We start from the raw sequence: 22,891 nt of genomic DNA, 5'->3' as shown, positions 1-22,891 counted from the left end.
ATCTTAGCTATTCAAGATGCTGGGATCTGAGGATGGAGGTTCAAAGCCAGTCCAGGCAGGAAGTCTGGGAGATTTGATCTCCAACAAACCAGACTGTAGCTGTGGCTCTAGTAGCAGAAAACCAACCAGAGTGAAAAGCCTGGTGAGAGCATGAGACCCTGAGTTCAAACCCCAGTACCACCTGCATAAGGAGAAAGGGATCTTTGGTGTATTGTGTTCTCACTTGGCCCTCAACTCTGTGCAGCAGCAGATGAAGAAGACTCCATCCAGACTTTGCTCAGTGGACCAAGAGAAGGCATCTAGGGCATCGCTTCCTTTTCTTTTTTGATTTCCACAGTCAGTTCTGATGAAGGATAGCAAAAACCCTAAACCAAACCAAACCAAAACATCAAAACCATATTAGCCCATGTCTATAAATCCTCTTCTCTATATAATCATTGTCTTTGTCACCTCTTGCCTTTACCTCAAGCAGAATTAGGAGTCTGAAACCACAGGGAAGCAGCTGTCCTCTGTGTCTTCACAACAGCTGAGCTCACGGTTAGTCCCCTTAAACTGGGCCATTTGGCTTGTTCCTGCAGATCCTGCTACTGCTCCTGGACTCCAGCTTCTCATATGTCAGTGTTGGAGCACAGGCTGCAAATCCATCGCTGTCCCTTTTCAGATGATCGTTCAGCACCACGTAAACATGCTGAAGTAGGTTAACAGCTGCCTATCTTTCAAGTGGAACCAGTTCCCCAGCCGAAAGGGGATCTGCTTTCAGGTTCTGCTCCAGTCTGCCTGTGACAGCATCCAAGCTATTTTTAGTGGACTAACACCAGCAAGAAGCTGGAAATGGCTGCATTCAACTATAAACAGTAGAGAGAAAGGATCATTTGTGTACCGCTGCTGTTCTTGACTCCGTTTGTATGGCAGACAAAAGGGCGTGTAAATCTGTTCTTCAAAGTTCCACAGGCATCTTGTCCCCTGTTCAGAGTCCCAGAACCGTGGCAGAGGCAGTCATGTTATTAATTTAGCGCTTGGCTGCCTGGGTTGAGTTAATAAGCTCGATGCAGTGGTATGAGGGAATTTCAGGACTGTCCTTGATGTCCATTCTATACTGATGCTCAGAAACAGCTTCAAACTTTGGAAGTGTCTGTATCTTTTGCTCGGGTGTGTGTGTGTATGTGAGAGAGGTAAGTGAGAAAATACAAGCAATAGCGGGTAACAGGAGGTGGGCCATGTAAGCATTTTGAGTCACTTCTTAGAAGTTGACATAGGCCACAAAAGCCAGAAGTGTGTGCTTCCCCCCCCCCCCGTGACTAGTTTGTGCAGAAATTAATTATGATAATCATATTAACAGAAGTCAGCTCACATCTGGATGTTATTGGCCCATGACTGTAATCCGGGTACTCAGGAGGCTGAGATCTAAAGAGCAAGGCTCAAAGCTGGTCAGAATAGGAAAGTCTGCGAGACTCTTACCTCTCCTTAACCACCAAAAGTTTATAAGTGGAGCTGTTATTAGAGTGGTATAGCTCCAGCTTTGAATGAAGAAACTTAAGGACAGTATTCAGGCCCTGAGTTCAACCCTTAGTACTAGCCAAAATAAAGGTGTGTGGGGGGGGGTGGTATGTGGAACATACACTTTTTCTTGAAAAATAAGATGAAGCCAGCAGTCCTGAAACTGGATGGCATGTGGCTTTTCGAATGACCTTGAAGGTAGAGGTAGATGGAGAAGACATTGAGAGGTAGAGAAAATGGCATATGTTTTAGATTTGAGCTGGGGTGGACTCTGCAAGTGGACTTAGAGGTTGAGCTCAGTACTTCAGGAGCTCACAGGCCAGGTAAGAAATGAAGTGATACATCGGGCATATGGTCAGCAGACACACAGAGGTGAATGTGACAGACCTGGCAGCAGAAAGCCATCCATGTGCATACATTGACTTCCCCCGATGCTTTCAAGAAGCTAAGGATAAGCTTCCTTGGTGCATTTTAAAGCTTCTGTGATGTTGGTCCTGGAATATGCAGTAGGAATTCAAAGCAGAAGGAACCAGGCTGCCATTGGATGGGAGAAATAGCCTCTAATGTGTTAGATGGCTCAGTAGAGTAACTATGATTGACAAAAATTAATTGTATATTTCAAGAGAGCTAGTAGGGAGGATTTTGAACGTCCCTAATACAAAGCAGTGATAAATGTGTAGAGTAATGGATATGCTAGTTATCCTGATACAATCATTACATGTTGTGTATGTGTATTGAAGTAGCACTTGGTACCATAATCATTATGTATCCATTAAAAACAATCACATTTCTTTTTTAAATCAAGGCAAATAAACCCAAACAAAAAGCAAAAGCCCTCGTTGTACTGTCCCTGCAAAACTCAACTCACCCTCCACACCTACCTAGACATGGTCAGGAAGAGATTGGACTCATGAAATTCTTTTCTCTTTGGGAAGTATTTAGCAATATTATTTGCCTCATTTTAATTGAAGCACGAGAATGATGTTTTTGTCGGTTTGAAGAATTGAATAGGTGTTCGGGACCATATGTGGTATCAATTGTTTGAGTTTCAGTGTGATTTTATTGGAGATGGTGTTGGGTTTTCCAGCCGAGTTTTTATTTTCTTGGAACCTGAGAGAGGATATATATGGGACAATCCGAGACAAGAAGAAGGACCCAAGGCAAATGATAACTATACAAATGGTAAGAGATGTGACCTGGAGAGGAAGTAAACCCTTTCTCTGAGGGTAAGGTCAACTGGAAGTTACTGAACAAAGGCATAACTAAGGAACTAATGCCAACATCAATTGCTACCTTGGCAGACCGACCGAAGAGATTATTTTTTTCTGGAAGTTTCAAATTTGCTATTTCCCTGCTTTGAAGCCAACCATAAATAGATCTAAACAAGTCATGGGAAAAAATGGTTCCCAAAGAATGAACTCTGCATGCTTCATTTAGGGGGTCCTGGGTAGGATTTTCTTGATACATCCCTTAGACCCAAATCAGCTTTCTAAGATCAGCCTTTCTGCCCTCATCTTTGTGACAGCGTGTGGAATGGGTTTGCTTTGTATGGAGAAGAAATGAATGATAAAGGCAAATCTCAGTTTTCACCTAGGAAACAAAATAGGTTCTTTTCTTTCATCCAGTTTCATCCATCATTGAACTGAACATCTTTTTTTTTTTTTTTTTTTTTTTGTCCCTGCTTTCATTTTTTTCACCTCTGGGAACCCAAGTGGAATTGCTAGAGCATTTAGTATTACTGTTTTTCTTTTAAATCCTTCCCTCACCCCCCTCCAACCCCCAGCATTGGGGACTGAACCCAGAGTCTCCAGCGTAGATGATAGGGTCCTAGTCTTAAATGAGACTTCCAGCCTGTACCTCTGTAATAGCTAGGATTACAGTCATGAATTACCATGCCCAACCCCTGAGGAACCTCCAGACTGTGGTTCTCTAATGGCTGCAACATTTGAAGGAAAAAGCCCTTTGAGCTACCAGGTGGCATTCATCATGTTAATGTCTTACACCCCATTTTGGTCTTTCCCCTGTTTTTATAAATGTAGTACTTCTTCCTAAGGGGGAGATGTTCTCTGGGGAAACCCCAGGCTGTTCCAAAGATTAAGCTAGAACCAAACTGGCCCTACATTCTAAGAACAGCTGTTCAGCTTTCCTCAACTCCACCGTTTTAATTGTGATTAGTAGGTTCATTTGCATCTAAAAAGAGTAGTTTTCTTATCAGCACCATTGAGTTGGGTACCACTGTACTCCATTTATATAGAGTGGCCCATTTAAACCAGGCCCATTAAGCAGTAAAAGTAAATGTGGGTGTTTTACAAATGCAAATACATCATGCAAATAATGTACTTTATGCTGAATGGCGCCTTGGTTTTCATATGTAAAATTAGAAGCTGTGTTACACAAAGATAATGATAAACACCTTTGCATCTGTTCCTAAGATGTATCCTGAGCTGCTTGCATCTGAAATTGTTGTCCTGGTTTTAAGCAGAATTTCTTCAGTACACCCAAACAGGAATTCCATATTATCAAACAACGATACAGGTCCTTATCTAGTTATTTATATATTCCTAAGTAATCAAGAAATCACAGAAAAGAGTAATCCCAATTACCAAACCTATTACTTACCATCAATGATGAGATTGATCATTTGGCTTTCATTTTTAAAGATCTTTCCATTTTATTTGAGATGATGATAGTTGAAGAAGTCACGTTACCCCTATAGGCTTGATTCTTTGTAAGAGATTGAATTCTGTCTATAAAGAGCTGCCTCCCTCCCCCGCCCCCCATCCTTAGAATTCTGTAGCAGGTGATATTCCTGCTCCTTTTCAAGATCACTTAAAACTATGACAGCCATTTTCCATATACACCCAATTCAACCAAGTTCATGTTAGCCTTGTGAGACCACAAGGCCTTTGTACTCTCAGGAAAAGGATAGACAAGCACACTGAGGAAAAGCAAATTAAAGGTATAAAGGCTTAGAGTAGAGAAACATTGCAGAGTATGACCAACCCCCAGATGTGCTGTATCTTCCATAATTGCCAGAGAATTCAGAAAGAGGAGGGATGTCAGGGTGGGAGTGACCAGAGAGTGTTTCCCTAGAGTCTGGAATTTGGGCTGAGCAATTACAAATAAATGGTACAAGAAGTTGGAGAACCAAGAAACGGGTATTTTTAAGCAAGGAAGAGAATAATTATTGATGACCCATAGGGACACAGCGAGTGGGCCTAGATGTGTGTATGCTTGTTGTTTTGGAGATGAGTGTCAGGTAGTGTGCCTGGGACTGAGGGAAACCTGGCTTCTGGACCCAGAATTGAACCTTTCTGATCTTGCCCTATGAACTTTCACACTTCTGGAGCCACCTAAGTCTTCAAATGAAAAATGCCATGGACACTCCACGTACAGGATACATGAAAAGTGAAATGTTTTGTTGACTGTGGGGCAGGAGCTCCACTAGCAATGGCAGTCCAGCCCCACCTGGGTCACATGGATGTTTTGAGGCCAAGGATAGAAAGGATTCTAAGGTCAAATTATAAGAGCAAGTAGGAGGGTGTGGGGAGGGGAGGAACAGAGAAAAACTTAAGTGTATTGGGGCAGTTCCCTTTGTCCTACCTGTCTGTACTGCTGTAATGCATTGCCCTAAACTGTTTAATTTATAAATAATAGAAATTTATTTCTGGAGCTAGTAAATCCAAGATCAAGGTGTTATGTGGGAATTCAGTCATGAGAAACAGAAGCCACGTTTCGAGAGGTCAAATTGGAAGTCTTTTTTTTTTTTTTTCCCTTTGGTGGGTCATTGGAGCTTGAACTCTGGGCCAGGGCACTGTCCCTGAGCTCTTCAGCTCAAGGCCACCTCCCTACCCCTTAAGCCACAGTGCCACTTCCAGTTTTCTGGTGATTAATTGGATAAGAATCCATAGATAAGAATCTCATAGACTTTAGTGCCTGGACTGGCTTTGAACCTTGATCCTCAAATCTCAGCCTCCTGAGTAGCTAGGATTACAGGCATGAGCCACCGCAGCCAGCAAATTGGGGGTCTTTATTGGAGATGAGCAGCTGAAGGTAAACTCCTATCTCAAAGACTTGCAGCCACTTTTAAATACACTTAATACTATTAGAAAACAGCCACAAGAGTAGTAAAGCTAAGGGAGAGCAGAAAAACAATACCAACAAACCAGATCAACTCCAATGGAGAGCTGAAGTGGGACTCCATGGTGACTCTAGAGGAGCCAGGGGACATGAGGCATGGCCTACTGGTGCCTGAGCTGGTCCAGGCCTAACTAGGGTCACGGGCTGCGGACAGGGTCACAGGGAACTCTTGAGAATCTCACGAGTTCCAGGCACAGAACTGCCAGGTCTGGTAACCTATCATCCAAGTTCCCCCCTGTCACCTGAGGGGTGGGACTTCACCTTCGTCAACTATGAAGACAAGGTGGTTCCAGTTAAACCCAATCGCCTGTCCTCTACCACATGGCCAAGATGGTGCCCGTTAGAACCAGTATCCTATTTCAACAGTGCTGGTAGATTTGCCATCTGTTGAGAGTCCGGCTTTGGTTTCCAAGATGGCACCTTGAGCATCTGTGAAGACTATTGTAATACCACTTACCGGAAGAAGGGCTATATAGTCTCCTTCTCCCAAGGCATAACCAGTCCCATTCATGAAGGAGGGTCAATCACCTCTTTAGAGACTTCATTCTTAATACTGCCACAGTAAGGCCTGAATTTTGAAGGGTGACATATTCAAACTAGCACCCTTGAAGAGCAGGGAGTAGAAGCCAGGCTCTCAGCCCTGGATTCCATCTCTTGGGTTTTATCAGTGTAGGGCAGGGTTGTGGGATCCAAAAGAAGACTGGGCATCTGTGGATATTTCCCTCCTGAAGGGAGGGAGACAGTGGGAACAACAGGGAAAAGAAAGGCTAAAGAGATGGCCATTTGGGAAGGGGAAATTCTCACACATTTGAGAGTTGGTTTGGCCTAAGGTATCTTTGGTTTACAAAGGTCAACCTAATCGTTATCTGATGGAATTGGCAAGTTGCTACTCTGTAATGAAGATTAGGGCCAGGTCAGATTCTTGGTAGATGGCAGTTTTATCCCCCAGAGCAGACATGGTGATATCTGGTGACAGTGCTGGCTGTCCCCACTAGGTGCTCCTGATAGCTACTGGTAAAAGCCACTGAGCATCCTACCCAGGAGAGGAGGCTGCATCAGTGGTAAAGAGTCTACCAGTCCCCAGCTGAGTGTGGTGACTGAGACCTGTAATCCCAACTACGTGGAAGAAAAGATAGATTGGAAGGGAGGATTTCATGGCCTGAGGACAAATGTGGGCAAAAGCTTGAGATCCTATCTCGAAAAAATAGCCAACTTCTGTGCCATCGTGATTTATTAATAATTAGAAACTAGCAGAAAGGGATTTGTAGCAGAGCACCTGTGCCCCATAGCCTACTCAGGCAGGTCCAGTGGGAGTCCAGAGGACTGTCCAGTTCAAATATTTGCCTTAGGGGGGCTGGGAGTTTGGCCTAGTGGTTAAAGTGCTTGCATAGCATGCATGAAGACCCGGGTTTGATTCCTTGGTACCACATACATAGAAAAAAGCTGGAAGTGGTGCTGAGGCTCAAGTGGTAGAACTCTAGCCTTGAGAAAGTCCAAGGACAGTGCTCAGGCCCTGAGCTCAAGCCCAGGACTGGCAAAAAAGGGGGGGGGGGCGGGAGTTTGGCCTACTGGTAGAGTGCTTGCCCAGCATGCACCAAGACCTGGGTTCGATTCCTTGGTACCACATACTTAGAAAAAGCCAGAAGTGATGCTGAAGCTCAAGTGGTAGAGTTCTAGCCTTGAGAAAAATCCAAGGACAGTGCTCAGGCCCTGAGCTTAAGCCCAGCACTGGCAAAAAAAAAAAAAAAAAAAAAAAAATTGCCTTAGGTTACAAAGTGCTCCCATCTCTTCTCATGGTTAGTGCTTAACCCCCACCTAATCTTGTGCATCTGTCAGTTTCTCTGATCGTCAGCAGTAGCTATCTGACCACTTCAGTCATTTCCTCTCAGTAATTCTCACCCACTAAAGATGGACGCTGATACTTGAGCTTGAAGTCAGGGCATCATGCTGTCCCTTGGCTTTTCTACTCAAGGCTGACTCCCTACCCCTTATGCCACACTTCAACTTTTAGCTATTGGGAATAAAGTGTCTTTGGAGTTTGTCTTCCCGGGAGATTCAAACCTTGATTCACAAATCTCACCTTCCCAGTAGCTAGGATTATAAGTGTGAGCCAGTGGTGCCCAGTTAACCCACTGATTCTTGTAAATAACTGTAGAGTCTTTGCACTACAGAGCATATATTGAAGAGAAGAGGAAGATGAGAAGTAGAGCTACCTCATCCATCCCCAGAGAGGAGACGAGCTGCCAGGGCTGGGAGGGTGGAGAGAAGAGGGTATCCGAGGAAACGCTGGTGCCCAGCTACAGTACAAACCACGCCAGTGGGGTCTGAGCCAGTCATGTAACTTCTGAACTGCAGGTTTCTTGGAATCAAGATGACCTCAAGGACTTTTGTCATTTACAGAGCTGCTATTTGTTACACACATCATCTGGTTTCCTTCCCACACACGAATCCACTGGCCCTGTTTCGCAGGTGGGTAGTTGAGACCTTGACAAGTTAAAAGACCTTGGGCTATATTTTGCACTAATTCTGTGCCCAGATTCTGGACTCTTTTCACCTTTACACCTCAGAATGGAGCAGGTAGACAATCTCTTGTTTTCGTTTTTTTTGTTTTTTTCCCCCTTAGGGGATTCTCCTTTCCTTACCTCTGCTTTGATGATTGATGGATAGATAGGGCATGCTGAGGAATTCCTTCACACTCTCTCCCGGTAGAGAACAGTGAGCAGCTTAGAGTGCTGAGAGAAACTGAAGGAGGACAAGCTGGTCTCCCGGTGTCTGTTCATTTCCTTCCCTGGGGTGATTTGGGTTTTTGCCTTTTAGCATGTATGGGGTCATTTTGGTAGATACCTGGGGAGGGCCAGAAACAAAACATGTGGACTGATAGACCTCCCTTCTCCAAACTCTGGGCTTCTTATCACTTCTTCCAGCAGCTCACTCATGCTCTCTCCCTCTCTCCTTCTCCCTCCCTCCCTTTTCTTCTCTCCTTTCTGTCTTTTTCTTTTTCCTTTTGGTCAGTTATGGGCCCAGTTCCTGTCCCTGAGCTCTTTAGCTCAATGCTAGTGCTCTACCACTTTAAGCCACAGTACCAGTTCTGGTTTTCAGGTGGTTCATTGGAGATAAGTGGCTCACAGACTTTCTTGGCCTTGAACTGTGGTGCTCAGGTCTCAGCTTCCTGAGTAGCTAAGATTACCGTGTGCACCTCTTGAGTAGTTAGGATTATAGGTATGAGCCATCGACATCAGATTTCAGAACCCTTTCATCTTACCAAATTAAAACTCTGTACCCATTAATAAAACACTACCCACTCCTCCCCTACCCCAACAACCACTTTGCTTTTTTCTTTCCCTGTGATCTTCTCTGTGAACGTGTGTGCTCTGGGGACCTTGTGTGAGTGGACAGACACCGACAGTCTGTGTGCTGTTTGTCCTGACTTTTACCTAGCTCATCCCTGTCATATAATCCTGCTCCTTTAGGTTTATCAGTTCATGCCTGGTGGCCTAGTTCTTTGAAAAAAATAGTCCAGGATGGCGAATACAGGTGTGAGTTTTGCCAGAATTCTCAGGCTCTTGAGTTTACAACTCACCTGGTCTTCATAGTGATGAAAGCTGCCCACACAGTTGCTGGACAGATGACACCATGATGTCTGGAGCCACTTGCAGGCTCTACCATCTGTAGGCCCACAGTGATCTGTTGGGAACTGGAGGTAACGCTGCTGAGAGAGTGAGGCCCCAGGACCACTGAAGGCTGGGAGGCTCTGGTGGGTACCATGGGTGCACTGTAGGATGGTATCTTTCATCTCTTGGGATTTGCCTGTCTCCATGATTGCTGGATCAATGCCCCCAGTGCCATTCCTAACTTTTTGACAGGTAAGAGCTGTTCACGTGTTGGCCTGCTTGCTTTGTTGAAGTTGTTGTGACTGAAGCCACAGGATTCTGGGAACACCTTACTAAAAGGAGGCGTTTGTGGTACCCACATTGTATTAGTTTCTACTGACAGGAGCCTGTATATCTTTACCATTTGGTTAATCAGGTTTTTTCTAGCCTAAGACCTAGCCTTGAGGAGATTCCTAGCACAATATCACCCACCGAGCGTCTTCCCTGGGTGGGTTGGGTAAGAGTTCAGCTCTGGGACCTGAGAAGTGGAATTGGAACCATGGATACCATACACATGTGACTTAGTGGTACTGCTGGCTCCAGAAGTTCTGGTACCGCTGTGGGCTGGTTGTTGCATGGAATGGCTTTCATCTCTCTCAGGAAACCTGAGTGGCACTGTCCATGGCAGTAATCATTCCAGTCACTGGCATTTTATACAGATGTGTGGAAGGAGCCCCTGTTCATGCCCTGAGTGGGCAACTGCCAAGGGGGTGGTGCCACCCCCTCCCACTATGAGTTTTTTCTCTGAATGATGGTGGTTAGTGCACATTTGAAAGTCATTTCGTGGGGGGCACTGGTGGCTTATGCTTTTATGATCCAAGTACTCAGGATTCTGACATCTGAGGATCAAGATTCAAAACCGGCCCAGGCAGGAAAGTCCATAACACTCTTCTCTTCAATAAAAAATTGGAAGTGGAGCTATGGCTCATTAGTAGAGTGCCCATTTGAGCAAAAAAGCTAAGGGACAACACCTAGGTCTTGAGCTGAAGCCCAAGTACTGGCACCAGAAGAAAAAATAAATATATTCATACACATGTATTTTTAGCTAACTTTGAGTTCTAAACACCAATCAGCCAGGGGTGTCTCCAGCTGGAGGGGGGGGAATTCAAGTTTGCCACCTTGTCAGGCTGCAGCTGCTAGAGGCAGAGCCATTTAGCCTTCCTCTAGATAATTTCTTGTCTCCAGATCAAATCAAAGGAAGTTAGAGCCAGATAAATAATGACAGTAGTAAGTTCTTAGAGGTCAAAAGATAAGAGTTTACAATTTTTTTTTTCCTCCTGGGTCTTTTGCAACCCGAAGCCCAGTTCTCAATATATTCTGTTAAGTCTTTTAACAACATAAAAAAAAATCAAAAGATGAAATTGGAGTATGAAACTGATGAGTGCTCAAACTTCACAGTATGGCAGGGTAAAGGGATGCTTCAGTTAAAACAAGGACCAGAGATGGTGGCACTAGATCAGTTTCTGCCCACCTCTAGAATTCAGGTTAGAGGACTGTGAAGTAGAAAGGCTGCAGAATAGTGCTCTGCAACTTAGATATGTTTTTGAAAAGAGAAAGTACTGTAGAAATCTGCAGGTAGATTTCTATCTTGCAGAGAAGTTTCCTTATCTAAAGCACTGGATTTATCCAACCTCAGTCCCTTACATTAGCTCCATCCCTCCCCCCCCCCCCCCCACACACACACACCATATCTACTCAGTTTTCAACAAATCAAGGTCAGGATAAAGAGGAGATTTGGATGGCAGTAAGCTGGATCTTCAGGCTTCTGCAGTAATACTCAATTATTGAATTCTCTAGAAGCATGAACTCCTCTGTAATGAAGTCCTCTGTTTTTAAATATCTTTATAAGTCAGGCCATTCTGCATTGGCAACAGCCAGCTCGCTGTCTCCTGCTTTGTTATGTTAAGAGGAAAATAAAAATGATGGTTAAAACCCTGAGAGCTTGTTGGGTTGTTAAAGATCATGCTAAGCATCTTAATGTACACAGTTCTTCCTACAAGTTTGAGCCTTAAAGGCTGGACAGGATTCAGATGGGAGAAGTTAACTGGGTTGGCTTCCTTTGTCCTTGAACTTGAGCCCTGTAGCCAGGAGACAGTTACCGCTCTCCTGCCTAGGCTTCAGGAAGAACATTATTCTGTTTTGGAACAAAATGAAAAGATTCTGTTCCGGACCTTTGCAAGAACGTTAAGTTTTACACTTTTGATTTCCCAGTGCATCCAAAAGTCGGGTTTAACACTATATTATAGTCTATTGAATGAGCTGAGCGATAGTATTGTGCATAAGCAAAAAGACAAATTTTAATGTGTGTGTGTGTGTGTGTGTGTGTGTGTCCCTTTTAATCAAATGTGATGTCCCTGTTTCTGATACTCTTTGTATTTCTGGTAGTGAAATTCTGCTAGACAGAATGTCAGTACATCTATTTCTTCTTGTTAACAATATTGCAGTCCTGTACAATCAGTGAATCCAGAGAGGAGTGAGAAGTTCATTGTGTGTATGCACACGTGAATACATTATACTTACAGATACAAGTCCTCTGGCTGATTATTTTCCTTTTATTTTAAATGTTGAACCTGATTGATAATGCATTAGTGAGTATCACTTGCCAGGCACTATTTTGGCAGAAGTAGTTCATACTGAACTAAGTGTTTTGTAACATTCATCTAAACTAGTACTCGGTTTAGAATAACCTATTTTCCACTGCATGTGTGTAAGACAGTGAGTGTGTTCCTCTACAGTGCAGCATGTCTGTGATGTATTGATCTTTTTTGTGTTCTGGCTTCTCCTGTTACCAGACTATGGATGGTAAATATCTGCAGTTTTATGGTGTCTGGAGCACAACATTTTAAGCCAAGAAATTGAAAAAAAAAAAAAAGAATACAAAATAGAAGTGGAGAAAGGAAGGGAGTCAAGTCAAGGTCATATCTATATATAAAGGGTTTGCTGATAACAAAGCCAAGAGAGTCAACTTTATGTATAGAAAATGTCAGAAAGCCTGTTTTGTTTCAGAAGAAACAGCCTAGATTTTATTTCCACAGAAGTTCACAAAATCAACTGGGCAGTGGTGGCTCATGCCTGTAATCCTAGCTACTCAGCATGCTGAGATCCTAGGATCACAGTTTGATGCCAGCCCAGGCAATTAAGCCCCTGAGACTTTAGTCTCCAATTAATTAGCAGAATGCCCAAAGTGGAGTTGTAGTCCAAGTGGTAGTGCGAAAGAGCCAAGCAAGGATGCAGTGCCCTGAGTTCAATCACTAGTGCCATCACCTCAGTATTAATGAATCAATTCACAAAATCACAAACCGGTTAGCAAGCACTCTGCCATTCTCTGTGATGCTGTTGAATGACCTGCATTTATCATTTTATCTACATGCAAGTGATTTCAGTGCCCATAGGGCCAAGGTGTTTATGAGAAAACTCGCACAGATGGTTCTGCTGTGGAAAATAGCAAGCCTATTTATTTACTTATTTTTAAAGAAAATTGCATTTTCAGCGTTGCCAATAATGCATACCTAGAAAAAAAAGCTTTTGAGGCCATTTCTAGTTTTTGAGGCTTAGAAGGGGAGGGAGCATATGAGCGAGTGGAAATGAGTGTATAACTTCACAGATGTTCCTTTTCTCTTCCAGCACATCAGGTCCACCCATCTGGCCAGGCAGTACCTTCTTCAAGAGAAATGGAGCCCTTCTGCAAGGTAAGTGTCCAGGCACGTCTTCTCTTCCTCCTCCTCCTTCCCGGCTCCTTTGGGTGGTATGAGGTCTCTTCTGTTCAGCAGCAGTCTCTCTGCAGAAGTGTGACTGTTATGAGCTGGGCCTTAATGCTCACTTCTCTGTGTTTCTTCCTACTAAAGTCTCTTGGTTGCTGGAAGTTGTAAATCTGAAACTAGGCCTTTCTAGGCTCGCGTCGCAGGTCATATTTGAGAAGTGTGTGGGCTTCTTGGCTGGAATTGGAATTACATAATAATCTGGACTATGACAGTAGCATGCACTGGGCTGTCTTATAGCAGTGCTCATAAATGTTTCCAGTACTGGGGCCATGGTTTGGGTGATTTGCTATTTGTCATCATGGCGTCATGCTTGTTTCTTGCTAAACATTCCTGAGTGCCCAGGATGTTGACTGGTTTATTTTGTGGCTCAGAGTTTAGGTGCCCTCATTTGTCTCCACAGAGGTCATTTGCCAGGGGACTCATCCATCCTCAGCCACTGTGTGCTATCTCCTATCGAAGGTGCTTAGGGAATTCCAACTACCTTTCCCATCTGATGCTGCTAGTGTGTTTTATTAATCTGCCAAAGTTAAAGAAAAATAAATGGTTACAAATATCCCAGAAGGTGCATTCCAAATGCGTCTTAGAAATTATCTAGAGATGGTGGCTCTTGTGGCTATCTGTGCTCAATGTAACTGGCCCCCTATGTCCCCAACATTCTGTCCCCTTTAGGTTCCATCGGTTCAGCAGGAGCCAGGTGGCACAGTTGCCCCAAGCAGGTGGGTTGGAACTCTGTTGGCATTTGAGGAGGGCTTTTATGTCTTTTTATTGGCTTAGAGCTGTGTTAGCCTCTGTCCCTTAAAAGGACACGCTGAGGCTAGCAACCAGTGTCAAGAAGAAGAATATTATTAATGTGGTAAAGAAAACAGACATTTATCTTCAGGTTTCTGGAGTAGCTTGACAATTGTGAGAGATGTCCTTGTGTTTTATAGCTCAGGCAATTGCCTATTGGCTTTCTAAAATCTGTGGAATCTGAAACTCAAAAAAAAAATTTTTTTTACAATAATGGTGAAATTTAGGCTGGCAAGTGTGTTAATTCCTAATTTTTGATAGTTGTTTTAGATATCTTAAATGTGTAAGACAATAAAAGGGATTACCTCTGCTCTCAGAAATTAATATAATTTCAAGAGGGAAAAATGGATTCTGTTCTTTCAGATTGTATAAGGATAAATCAATGGCAGTCATCTTCTGGGGTTTGTCAAGTGGATTTTAAAGTTCTGTGTCTCTTCCTTGCTAACATTTGGATTATTTTGAGAAATGGGATTTTGTTTTCTTAAAGCTTTTTCTTGTTGGAATTTTTATTCAATAAAGGATTTGTGCTTTGCATATTAGCCTTTTGTTTTCTTCTATGGGACAGAGACCTTAGAAAGAAGCATAGATAAAATTTCTGAGACTGAATGAATGCATTGTGAGGTTTTCTCATGGATGCACAACAATCCTTTGCTCTCAGCCGTGAGAGTAGCTAGGGTTACAGGTGTGAGCCATGGTTAAGCTGTGTTGTTGAAAATCAGGAGTATCTTCATGACTTTAGGAGTATAGGTGGGAGCTTGCTGACATTATTATTTCAGTGTTTTATCACTTTGCTGTGCCTATCCAGAGTTCTTGAGACCTTTTACTCTGGTAAAGTTTTTCAAACTTTTGAGTGCCATCTCCCCCCACACACATTTAGATATGATAGAGGTATATGAAGAAGGGAACTGAGCTTGGCGCTGATGGCTAATGCCTGTAATGTCTAGGTACTCCGAAGGCTGAAATCTAGAGGAGGTTCAAGGCTACCCCTTGCAGAAAAGTCTTAACAGACTCCATTTTCAGTAAACCTGCTAAATCCATGTTGGACATATGGCTCAAGTGCTAGAGTGCTAGTCAGGGACAAATATGAGCCCTGAGTTTAAGCCATAATATCACTATAAAAGGCAAAACAAAACTAATAGACCTGGTCACGCATGCCAATACAAGGGTCATAGGGGCAGTGTGCGGCTGGTTACTTCAGGTATGCCCTGCCTTTTTACCCTATGGGGATGAGCTCCATCCCCACAGACGTGTGATAAGCTGGCAGTACCATACAGTGGAAGTGCATCATGTCTAACTTTGCTGGGGGCTGAGTGCCAGTCCTGCTGTGCTGCCAGGGAGTCACAACACCCTCGAGTAGATTCCCACTGCCAGCCAGTGGCCTTCAGCTTGTCCTGAAGGTAGAGGCTCGTAAGTCTGTGCTGATCCTAAGGGGAAATAGGGGAAGGGAAAACCTGAAACGACATAATGGTCACCTCCACATCCCCGTTCACATCGACTAATGGCTGTTTGGTTTGGAAGTGTGTAGTAGTGCGTGTATTCTTGTTTTGAACCAGCACAAATGCAATTGCCTGAATTAACACCAGGCACTCGAGGTCCTCCTCAGCTGCCGTATTTGGGTACAGAATGGCAGGCAGGAGAGGCCTGCAGGACTGCCACTCTGGTGGTTTTTTTTTTTTTTTTTTTTTGAGGCTAATGGGGTAAGATTTGGTTTGGATTACACTGAGCAGGGGTACTTCACATAATTGGTCATTTCATCAATTCACAGTATTTATTTTAAATGCCATTTAGGGCTGTGAGAGACAATTTTAGTGTGGCAGTTGCAGCAGACTCGAGAGTCCTTCAGCTCTTATACAATAGAAAGCAAACCAGGCTTTGCAGGGGGCAGGGCTACTGTTTAATGGGGGACCCAGGACAAGCCCAGACAGAACCTCATTCAGACAGAGCCTTTCCTGAGCAGACAGCTGACGTGTCCCCAACCCTTTCATATCTGTTACGGTCTCTGTGATTAAAATACTGTTGTGTGGGGGTTAGATACTGAACCTCCTTACTGAGCTTCCTTGCTCAGCAGGCATGCTACCTCTGGAGCCACTCCATTAGTCTGTTTTGTGTGTGTGCCAGTTATTTTCCAGATAGGCTCATCTTATACCTGAACCTGGACTTCAATCTGCTTATTCATGCTTCCTTTTGTTAGTGGGATGACAGGTGTACATGACCCTGCCCAACTATTGGCTGAATGTGATCTTGCAAGCTTTTATTGTTAGGCTGGCCTCAAACCACAATCTTTTAATCCCTACCTAAAGTGAGGTTACAGACTTGAGCCGCTCCACACATCCTCCAACAAAACAAAAACTTAAGATTATTCATTTAATAATGTTTATTTGTGTATCTATCTTTAGCGTGTGTGTGTGTGTGTGTGTGTGTGTGTGTGTGTGTGTGTGTGTGTGTGTGCTGGCTAATTGGTATTTGAACTCGGGGCCTCATGGTCTCTTTAGTTTTTCATTCAAGTTCAGTAGGTGGCTTTGTCACTTGAGCCATAGCTCCATTTCCAACTCTTGCTTTAAGCCACACTTTTCAGATCCTATAGCTGTGTGTTAGGTACCACGGTGGGCTGGAGACACCTAGAGTAAGTCCAGGGCTTGACCCTTAAAGCACACAGCCGTCCATCATGTGATCAGACTGGGTGGGAAGGCCAGGTCACCTTACTTAGCCTTTGGGAGGACTTGAGTTTTGCAAGCCTTCATGCTCACTAACTTGAAACCCTGCTTCCAGGCCTTTCCTCTGCTTTTTCTCTCACTCCCATATTGGGCCACTACTCTCAGATTTGCTTCTCTACCATGCACTAGTAGAACTTGAATAACTTCTATCACATGTATAATAGACTTCTGATTCCATTCACTGCTGACAGTGCACAGGATAAGCTAAGGATGGGAAAGAAATCCTTAGAGACATTTTCAGTACACAGAGCAGAATCACACTGCCACACACTTCCCCACCTCCACCCCCAAACAAATGAGGAAAAGAAAACGAGCTCTGTGGTTGTCACAGACACAGACATGTGGCTGTCACAGACATGTACACAGGCACATGTCATGTATTATTGTAAAAGCACGCATGAGATCCACTGTGACTCTTGAAGACTTGCTTTGGGGCCTGTGGTTTCCTATGCTCCAAATTAGCTCCGTGCTTTTACGGAAGTTTCTAAGAGACATCACTATGGCCTCATTCCACGCCATCCAGAAAGCTCAACATCAAGTCCTCGGTGTTTGGATGGAAGTAACTTCTAGTGATTCTGTAAAAGTTCTGGTCCCAGCTCAGCCACGTTAACTGTCACTTCAGTCAAACCAGCTGGTATCCCTGGGACTTCCTTTTTCTCCCCTGTGAATTAAGCAGTGGTCCTCTCAGGTGGGTTTCCTAATGAATATTAATGCTAGTCCATCCTAGCAACTTCACTAACAGCCATGGATTTACTTAGTTTTTCTTTAGTGGAAGAATGGAAAGTGTTCTGTTCAAACAGCAGTGTCCTCTGTGAATCCAAAAAGTGGACAGAGAATGCTGGCTGAAGAGCTGCATCCTCAAACAAGGGTGTTCTCTAAGTCTCATTGAGGCTACAGAGAAAATACTACACATTCAAATAGTCTGAAAACAAATGGCTTTTAGCCTATATATTGGTCTGGTTTCCATTGCCATAACAAAATTCACTGAGGCTAGACACCTTATAAAACAAAGAGTTAATTTAGATCTAAAGTCCAGTCCCTTGATTCAGCCTCTGATGAGGGCCTATTGGCTGCAGTCACAAGTGTGTGAGCAGAAGACACGGAAAGCCAGAGAACAGAAAGGCCGGTTTTATAACAACTCTGTCTCCAGACAACTCCTTCAAGATCAGTATTAATCCCTTTCCAGGTCACTGTCTCCAATAACTTTCCACTGCCTCCAATAACCTTTCATTAGGCTCCACCTCTTACAGGTGCTACCACACTTGATACTGTATTAGGAACCAAACTTCAGTACTTGGGGCCTTTGGGGAACAAACCAGGGTTAAATGGAAACAATTGCTCGTCTGCTTGGGCTCAGTTAAGGATTAGTAAAGCCTGAAGAACAGTTGGTGATAAATTCCCATTCATGACATACTATTATAATGTGTAAAACTGTGATTTTTAGGGAAATGAGATTAAAATCCTCTGATTAGCCAAGTGTGGTGACTCATGCCCTAGCTATTCAGGAGGCTGAGATCTGAGGATTGAGGTTCAAAGCCAGCCCAGCCACTAAAGTCTGTGACACTCTTATCTGAAAACCAGAAGTGGTGCTGTGGCTCAAGGGGTAGGGTGGCAGGCTTAAGCTGAATAGCTCAGGACAGTGCCCAGGCCCAGAGTTCAAGTCCAACAACCAACCAACCAAAAAAAAAATTCCTCTGACTAAAATCTTATGCTCTTTACCTTTCTGGTAAAACTGTACTCATCTATGTGGGAAGAGACATTTTTTTTTCCATTTTTGTGAGAGGCCTCAAACTGGAAATGCCCAGACCTGCTGGATTTGCCCAATAAACTACCTGTCACTCCATCTACTTATTTATCTCAGAATATCTCTGATTCCTTAGGCATAGGATAGCTTCTTTGAGATGTTCATCTGGCTGTATGGTAAAATCATATGCAGGTGTGGACAAAGCTCATGCCAGAGTTGTATACAGCCTGGCCCTGAATCCTTTTCTCCAGGCACTAGCTCAGGGCTGTAATTTGGATTGTCGGCTGTAACTTTGGGCTACAAGATTGAATTGTCATGGAAAACATCCAGTCCAGTGTATTCAATGTGAAAATTCCCACAACTCTTCAAGAACACTCTGTGAACTTCCTTTGGGGGGAGTGATTTCCATTCTCAGTGCCAACTCACCAACGTCTTCCTTCTGAAATAAGCAGGTTATCAAGACTGGACTCCAGACTGTGAGCCCAGCTTCTGGTCTTTGGTCTGTGACACTCTCCACAGCCCATGGATCCCAGGTTTTGTTCCCATTTACCCCATCCTCCCTGACTCATCCCTTTCCCATTTGGTGGGAGCTGTACAGCCCCTGGGCTCTTTGAGTTCTCTCATCTGCTCCACAAGCTGACTCTTTTGTCCATTTTACAAACAAGTCCATCACCAAATGCTGAAAGCTCCTGATTTTGCCCCTAGGCATATCCATTTAAAAAAAAAAAACAAAACAAAACAAAACCACAACAACTTAGTAACAACAGAAAGAGGGTGGGCTCCTGACACCCCCACCCCCATCATGTTCTAATTGCCCTCTGTCCTCCTTTGGCCTATAAAGGAAGAACCCTTTGTTCTTGGCCTCATTTGTGTTATTGCAGTGTATGGATTGAATGTTTTTATATAATGCAACAAATCTAGCAGTTTTGCCTACATTCAGAGGTGAGGACAAATGGGTTGATGTTTGCCTCTTCTTATCACTCAGGGTTTGCAGGCTCCCTGAGAATTTGCTTTTATATTAGTTTAAAAAAAAAAAAAAACATAAGGAGCCAGGCCTGGTGGCTCACTCCTGTAATCCTAGCTACTTGGGAGACTGAGATCTGAAGATTGAGGTTCAAAGCCGGGCACTAAGGACCATGAGACTCTCTTATCTCCAATTAACCACTAGAAAATGGGAAGTGGGGCTATGGCTCCAGTGGTACAGTGATAGCCTTGAACTGAGCTCAGGGACAGTGCCCAGGCTCAGAGTTCAAGCCCCTTGACCAACCAGGGGAATACACACACACACACACACACACACACACACACACACACACACACACACACACACACACGTAGTTTTATAGAAATCTTTGGTTTAATTAGCTACCTCCTTCTCCCTCTTTCCTCCTGGGTTCTTCCATTCCTCAGTAAGAGAGCTACTTTGCCCTTACCTATGACTGTTTTACAGAGTTCACATTGGATTTTAAAGACTGCATAGAGAAAAAAGGAAATCCTAAAATTAGTCCTTGTAAGCAATATATAATATTTCCACTCCTAGGGCTTTAACTCAGGGCCTGAGCACTGTCCTTGGACTTTCTCAAGACTAGCACTCTACCACTTGAGCCATAGCACCACTTTCGGATTTTTCTGTGCATTTGGCACTAAGGAATCAAACCCAGGGCTTCTTGCATGTTAGGCATGCACTCTACCACTAGGCCACACTCCTGGTCTCGAAGATTTTGCCTTGTCTGAATTTTGTTGGCAGATAGTTAGGATTTTATGCCAGTTAAAATTAATCATAGGACTATTTCCTTACAGTTTCTTTTTTTTAATATTTAGGAATGTTTTCCCAATCTATTAATTATATCAAAATTATATAAAATACAAAGAATTAAACCATCTTGGAGCATATTGCCCTGGAGAGCTCACTTTTATCAAAACATGAGGAGCTGTTCATCTTCAAGTTCTGTGTAACTTCACTTGGATGGAAGTCTAGAAATATTTTGATAGGGTTGCCAAGATTCTTAACAATGAGGATTTTTTTAGACTATATTCTGTGCAAGCTCTTCATATTATAGAAGTCTACTTGGAAATATCCACTTACACATGGCAAATGATCACATTTTGTTCTTTTTGGTTCCTCTGATGGCCAAAGGTATGCCTTAGGCATTCCGGGTCCCTGTCATAGTACATGTGATAGGGGTGCACATATATGTAGAAATATGTCCCATGCACTCAGGCTCTTCTCATGGCCCCATGCAGAAGAAATGTCGCCTGCAAGCTCCACTGCCCCTTTCTTTCTCTACTGTTGCCATCCTCCCAGTTTGCCAGGAGGCCGTCACTATTGGCAGACAGCAAATGAGCACAGCTTTCAAAGCAAGCTTACTCATTCCATTCCCTGCTCTGTCACCCAAAAGTTATCTTACTTGGAAAATGTTTTTGTACACTTAACTTGTAAAATCTAAAAATATATACATATATAAAAGAAACAAATGTATCAGGCAGTGAGGCTGGGGGAGAATGGCCAGGAGCCACCTTCTGCTGCCCACCAGCTGAGAAACAACCTCAAGTAATTCACCTCATTATTTTCTAGCGTGCTAAAGAGACAGGAGTACTCACTTCATAGAACTTGCGAGAATGGAAAGAAAAGATACTCACAGAGCACCCACAGTGCTTGGCGATTGTTGTTGGATGTTCAGTACAATTTCCCACGGATCCTTTAGTTAGCATTGTTTTGTGGTTCCTCCTCCTCTTTGTGCCCCCCCTCACCCCCTGCCGCCTCTGGTTGATCTGTCTGAAGCTCCTGGTGCATTAAGGTAGAGGCCCAAAGGATGCTCAGGGGAGAAGCTGGGTCTTAGCAAGCTGTTCCTGACACTTTTGAGTGACTGAGAGCCTGCAGAAATGTGACAGAGAATGAAAGCTCCTTGGGAATGAATTGAGACTGCTTGTGAGCTGTATGTTTCTTCTGCTTAGTCTCTCTGATGGTGCCACAATGCGAACAACTCTGAGACATTGGCAAATATGAGTTTAGAGACCAGAGGAAGGAAAAGGCAGAGAAAAGCCGTGGCAGAGTGACAGCCAGTCTCACTGAAAGCCCTCTTTTCAGAGATAAAGAACTAAAGAAAATCTTGGAAAGGGTCCTCTTGAACCTCTTCCCCACCCTCAGCCGTGGTCACCACAGCTGACTCCTTCTTAGAATGGGATTCTTTTTTTTTTTTTTTTTAGTGACACATGCTCAGAATACTCTGATTCTACTTAGTTGACACCAGTTCTCAGACAGGAGTAAAAAGCATAAATGTTTACCCCAACAACATTTGCCAGTAGAATTTTCTTCTTTTCCTTTTTCTTTTTGGAGGGGAAGTGGTTGGTCATGGGGCTTGAACTCAGCCTGGGGCACTGTCTCTGAGCTCTTTAGCTCAAGGCTAGCACTCTACCATTTGAGACACAGCACCACTTCCAGTTTTGGGGTAGGTAATTGGAGATAAGAGTCTCACAGACTTCCATGCCTAGGCTGGGTTTGAACCATGATCCTCAGATCTCCGCCTCCTGAGTAGCTAGGATTACAGATGTGAGTTACTGGCACCCAGCCCAATAGAAATTTTCTAACCCAACATTGTGAGTTTGAGCAAGACTGTGACAGCATCCATGCTATGAGACCAGGAGCCTGTGACATATACAATAGCCAGTTCTGTGTTGAATGAATTTCTCAGACTTGCAGAAGGCTATACAGTCTCTGTGTTGCCATGATTTAGGAATGAAGAAATGATTGAGATACTGGCTTTCAGACTGCCAGCAGCAGTCTTGGGTCTGTACTGGAGTATCAGTGCACCCCGGACCTCTGTGCACCCGCCGTCCCACTTGCCCCCCTCTCTCCTCATCCAACAAATTTCAAGTGGAAGTCCTACAAATTCCCACAAAGTGGCCTTAGTGACAGGTTGAGAGCCAGATACCTGATTGCATCCAGACCATAGTTCTACCCTGCATTTCCATGTGGGTCTGGAAGCTGCAAAAACTGCTGTCATGACAGCCCTACATGTGGAATTTGCTAGTATAAAATAAATGACACATTCTGAGCACTGAAAAGAGGGCTTTCAGTGACACTGGCGGTCACTCTGCCACCGCTTTTCTCTGCCTTTCCCTTCCTCTGGTCTCTAAACTCATATTTACCAATGGCATCAACTCCATGAGGCAGAGATTAGGGGGAGGGGCTCTGTTCCTACCCAAGGTGAAAACTAGGTAAGTTCTTTAATGAGGTGCCAGCTTGCTATAGTATCCATTCATACTCCTGTGTGTTCATGCACATGCAATGTCTCTGTTGCCCTGGGAAGCCCGATGACTGGTTTTGGGTGTCATTTGAAAGGATGTTAGGTGAGCTTCCAGAGTTTTCCAGTGATGGTGATTTAAGTGAGCAAAGTAGTGTTGTGTTGGTAAGAGGCCCTAACATCCTCACACCCTATGAATCCTGGAGCTGGGGATTCAAGTCACTGTCCTCTTGAACTTATGGAGGAAGAAATGGAAGTTTTAAGTCCTCCATGATTTGTCTGAGCCAGGCTCTGTGTGTGTGCATGTGTGTGTGTAGGTATAAACATGTACTTGCTGGTGTTTCGGGTGCAT

General features: G+C 43.8%; 1 protein-coding gene across 1 annotated transcript in view; it reads left to right on the top strand.

Moving 5' to 3' along the window:
• Window positions 1-22,891, top strand: part of Foxn3 (forkhead box N3) — a 289,121-nt gene that overhangs the window by 180,568 nt on the left and 85,662 nt on the right. Inside the window, exon 6 of the mRNA XM_090344682.1 lies at window positions 12,912-12,976. Within this exon, the coding sequence (XP_090200808.1) occupies window positions 12,912-12,976 (65 nt within the window). The remainder of the gene's footprint in view (window positions 1-12,911; window positions 12,977-22,891) is intronic.

The sequence above is a fragment of the Megascapheus bottae genome, chromosome 14 (genome assembly GCF_031878675.1).
Source record: "Megascapheus bottae isolate mThoBot1 chromosome 14, mThoBot2.hap1, whole genome shotgun sequence".
In the NCBI taxonomy this organism is placed as follows: domain Eukaryota; kingdom Metazoa; phylum Chordata; class Mammalia; order Rodentia; family Geomyidae; genus Megascapheus; species Megascapheus bottae.
This window is presented reverse-complemented; position numbering and strand designations above follow the sequence as displayed.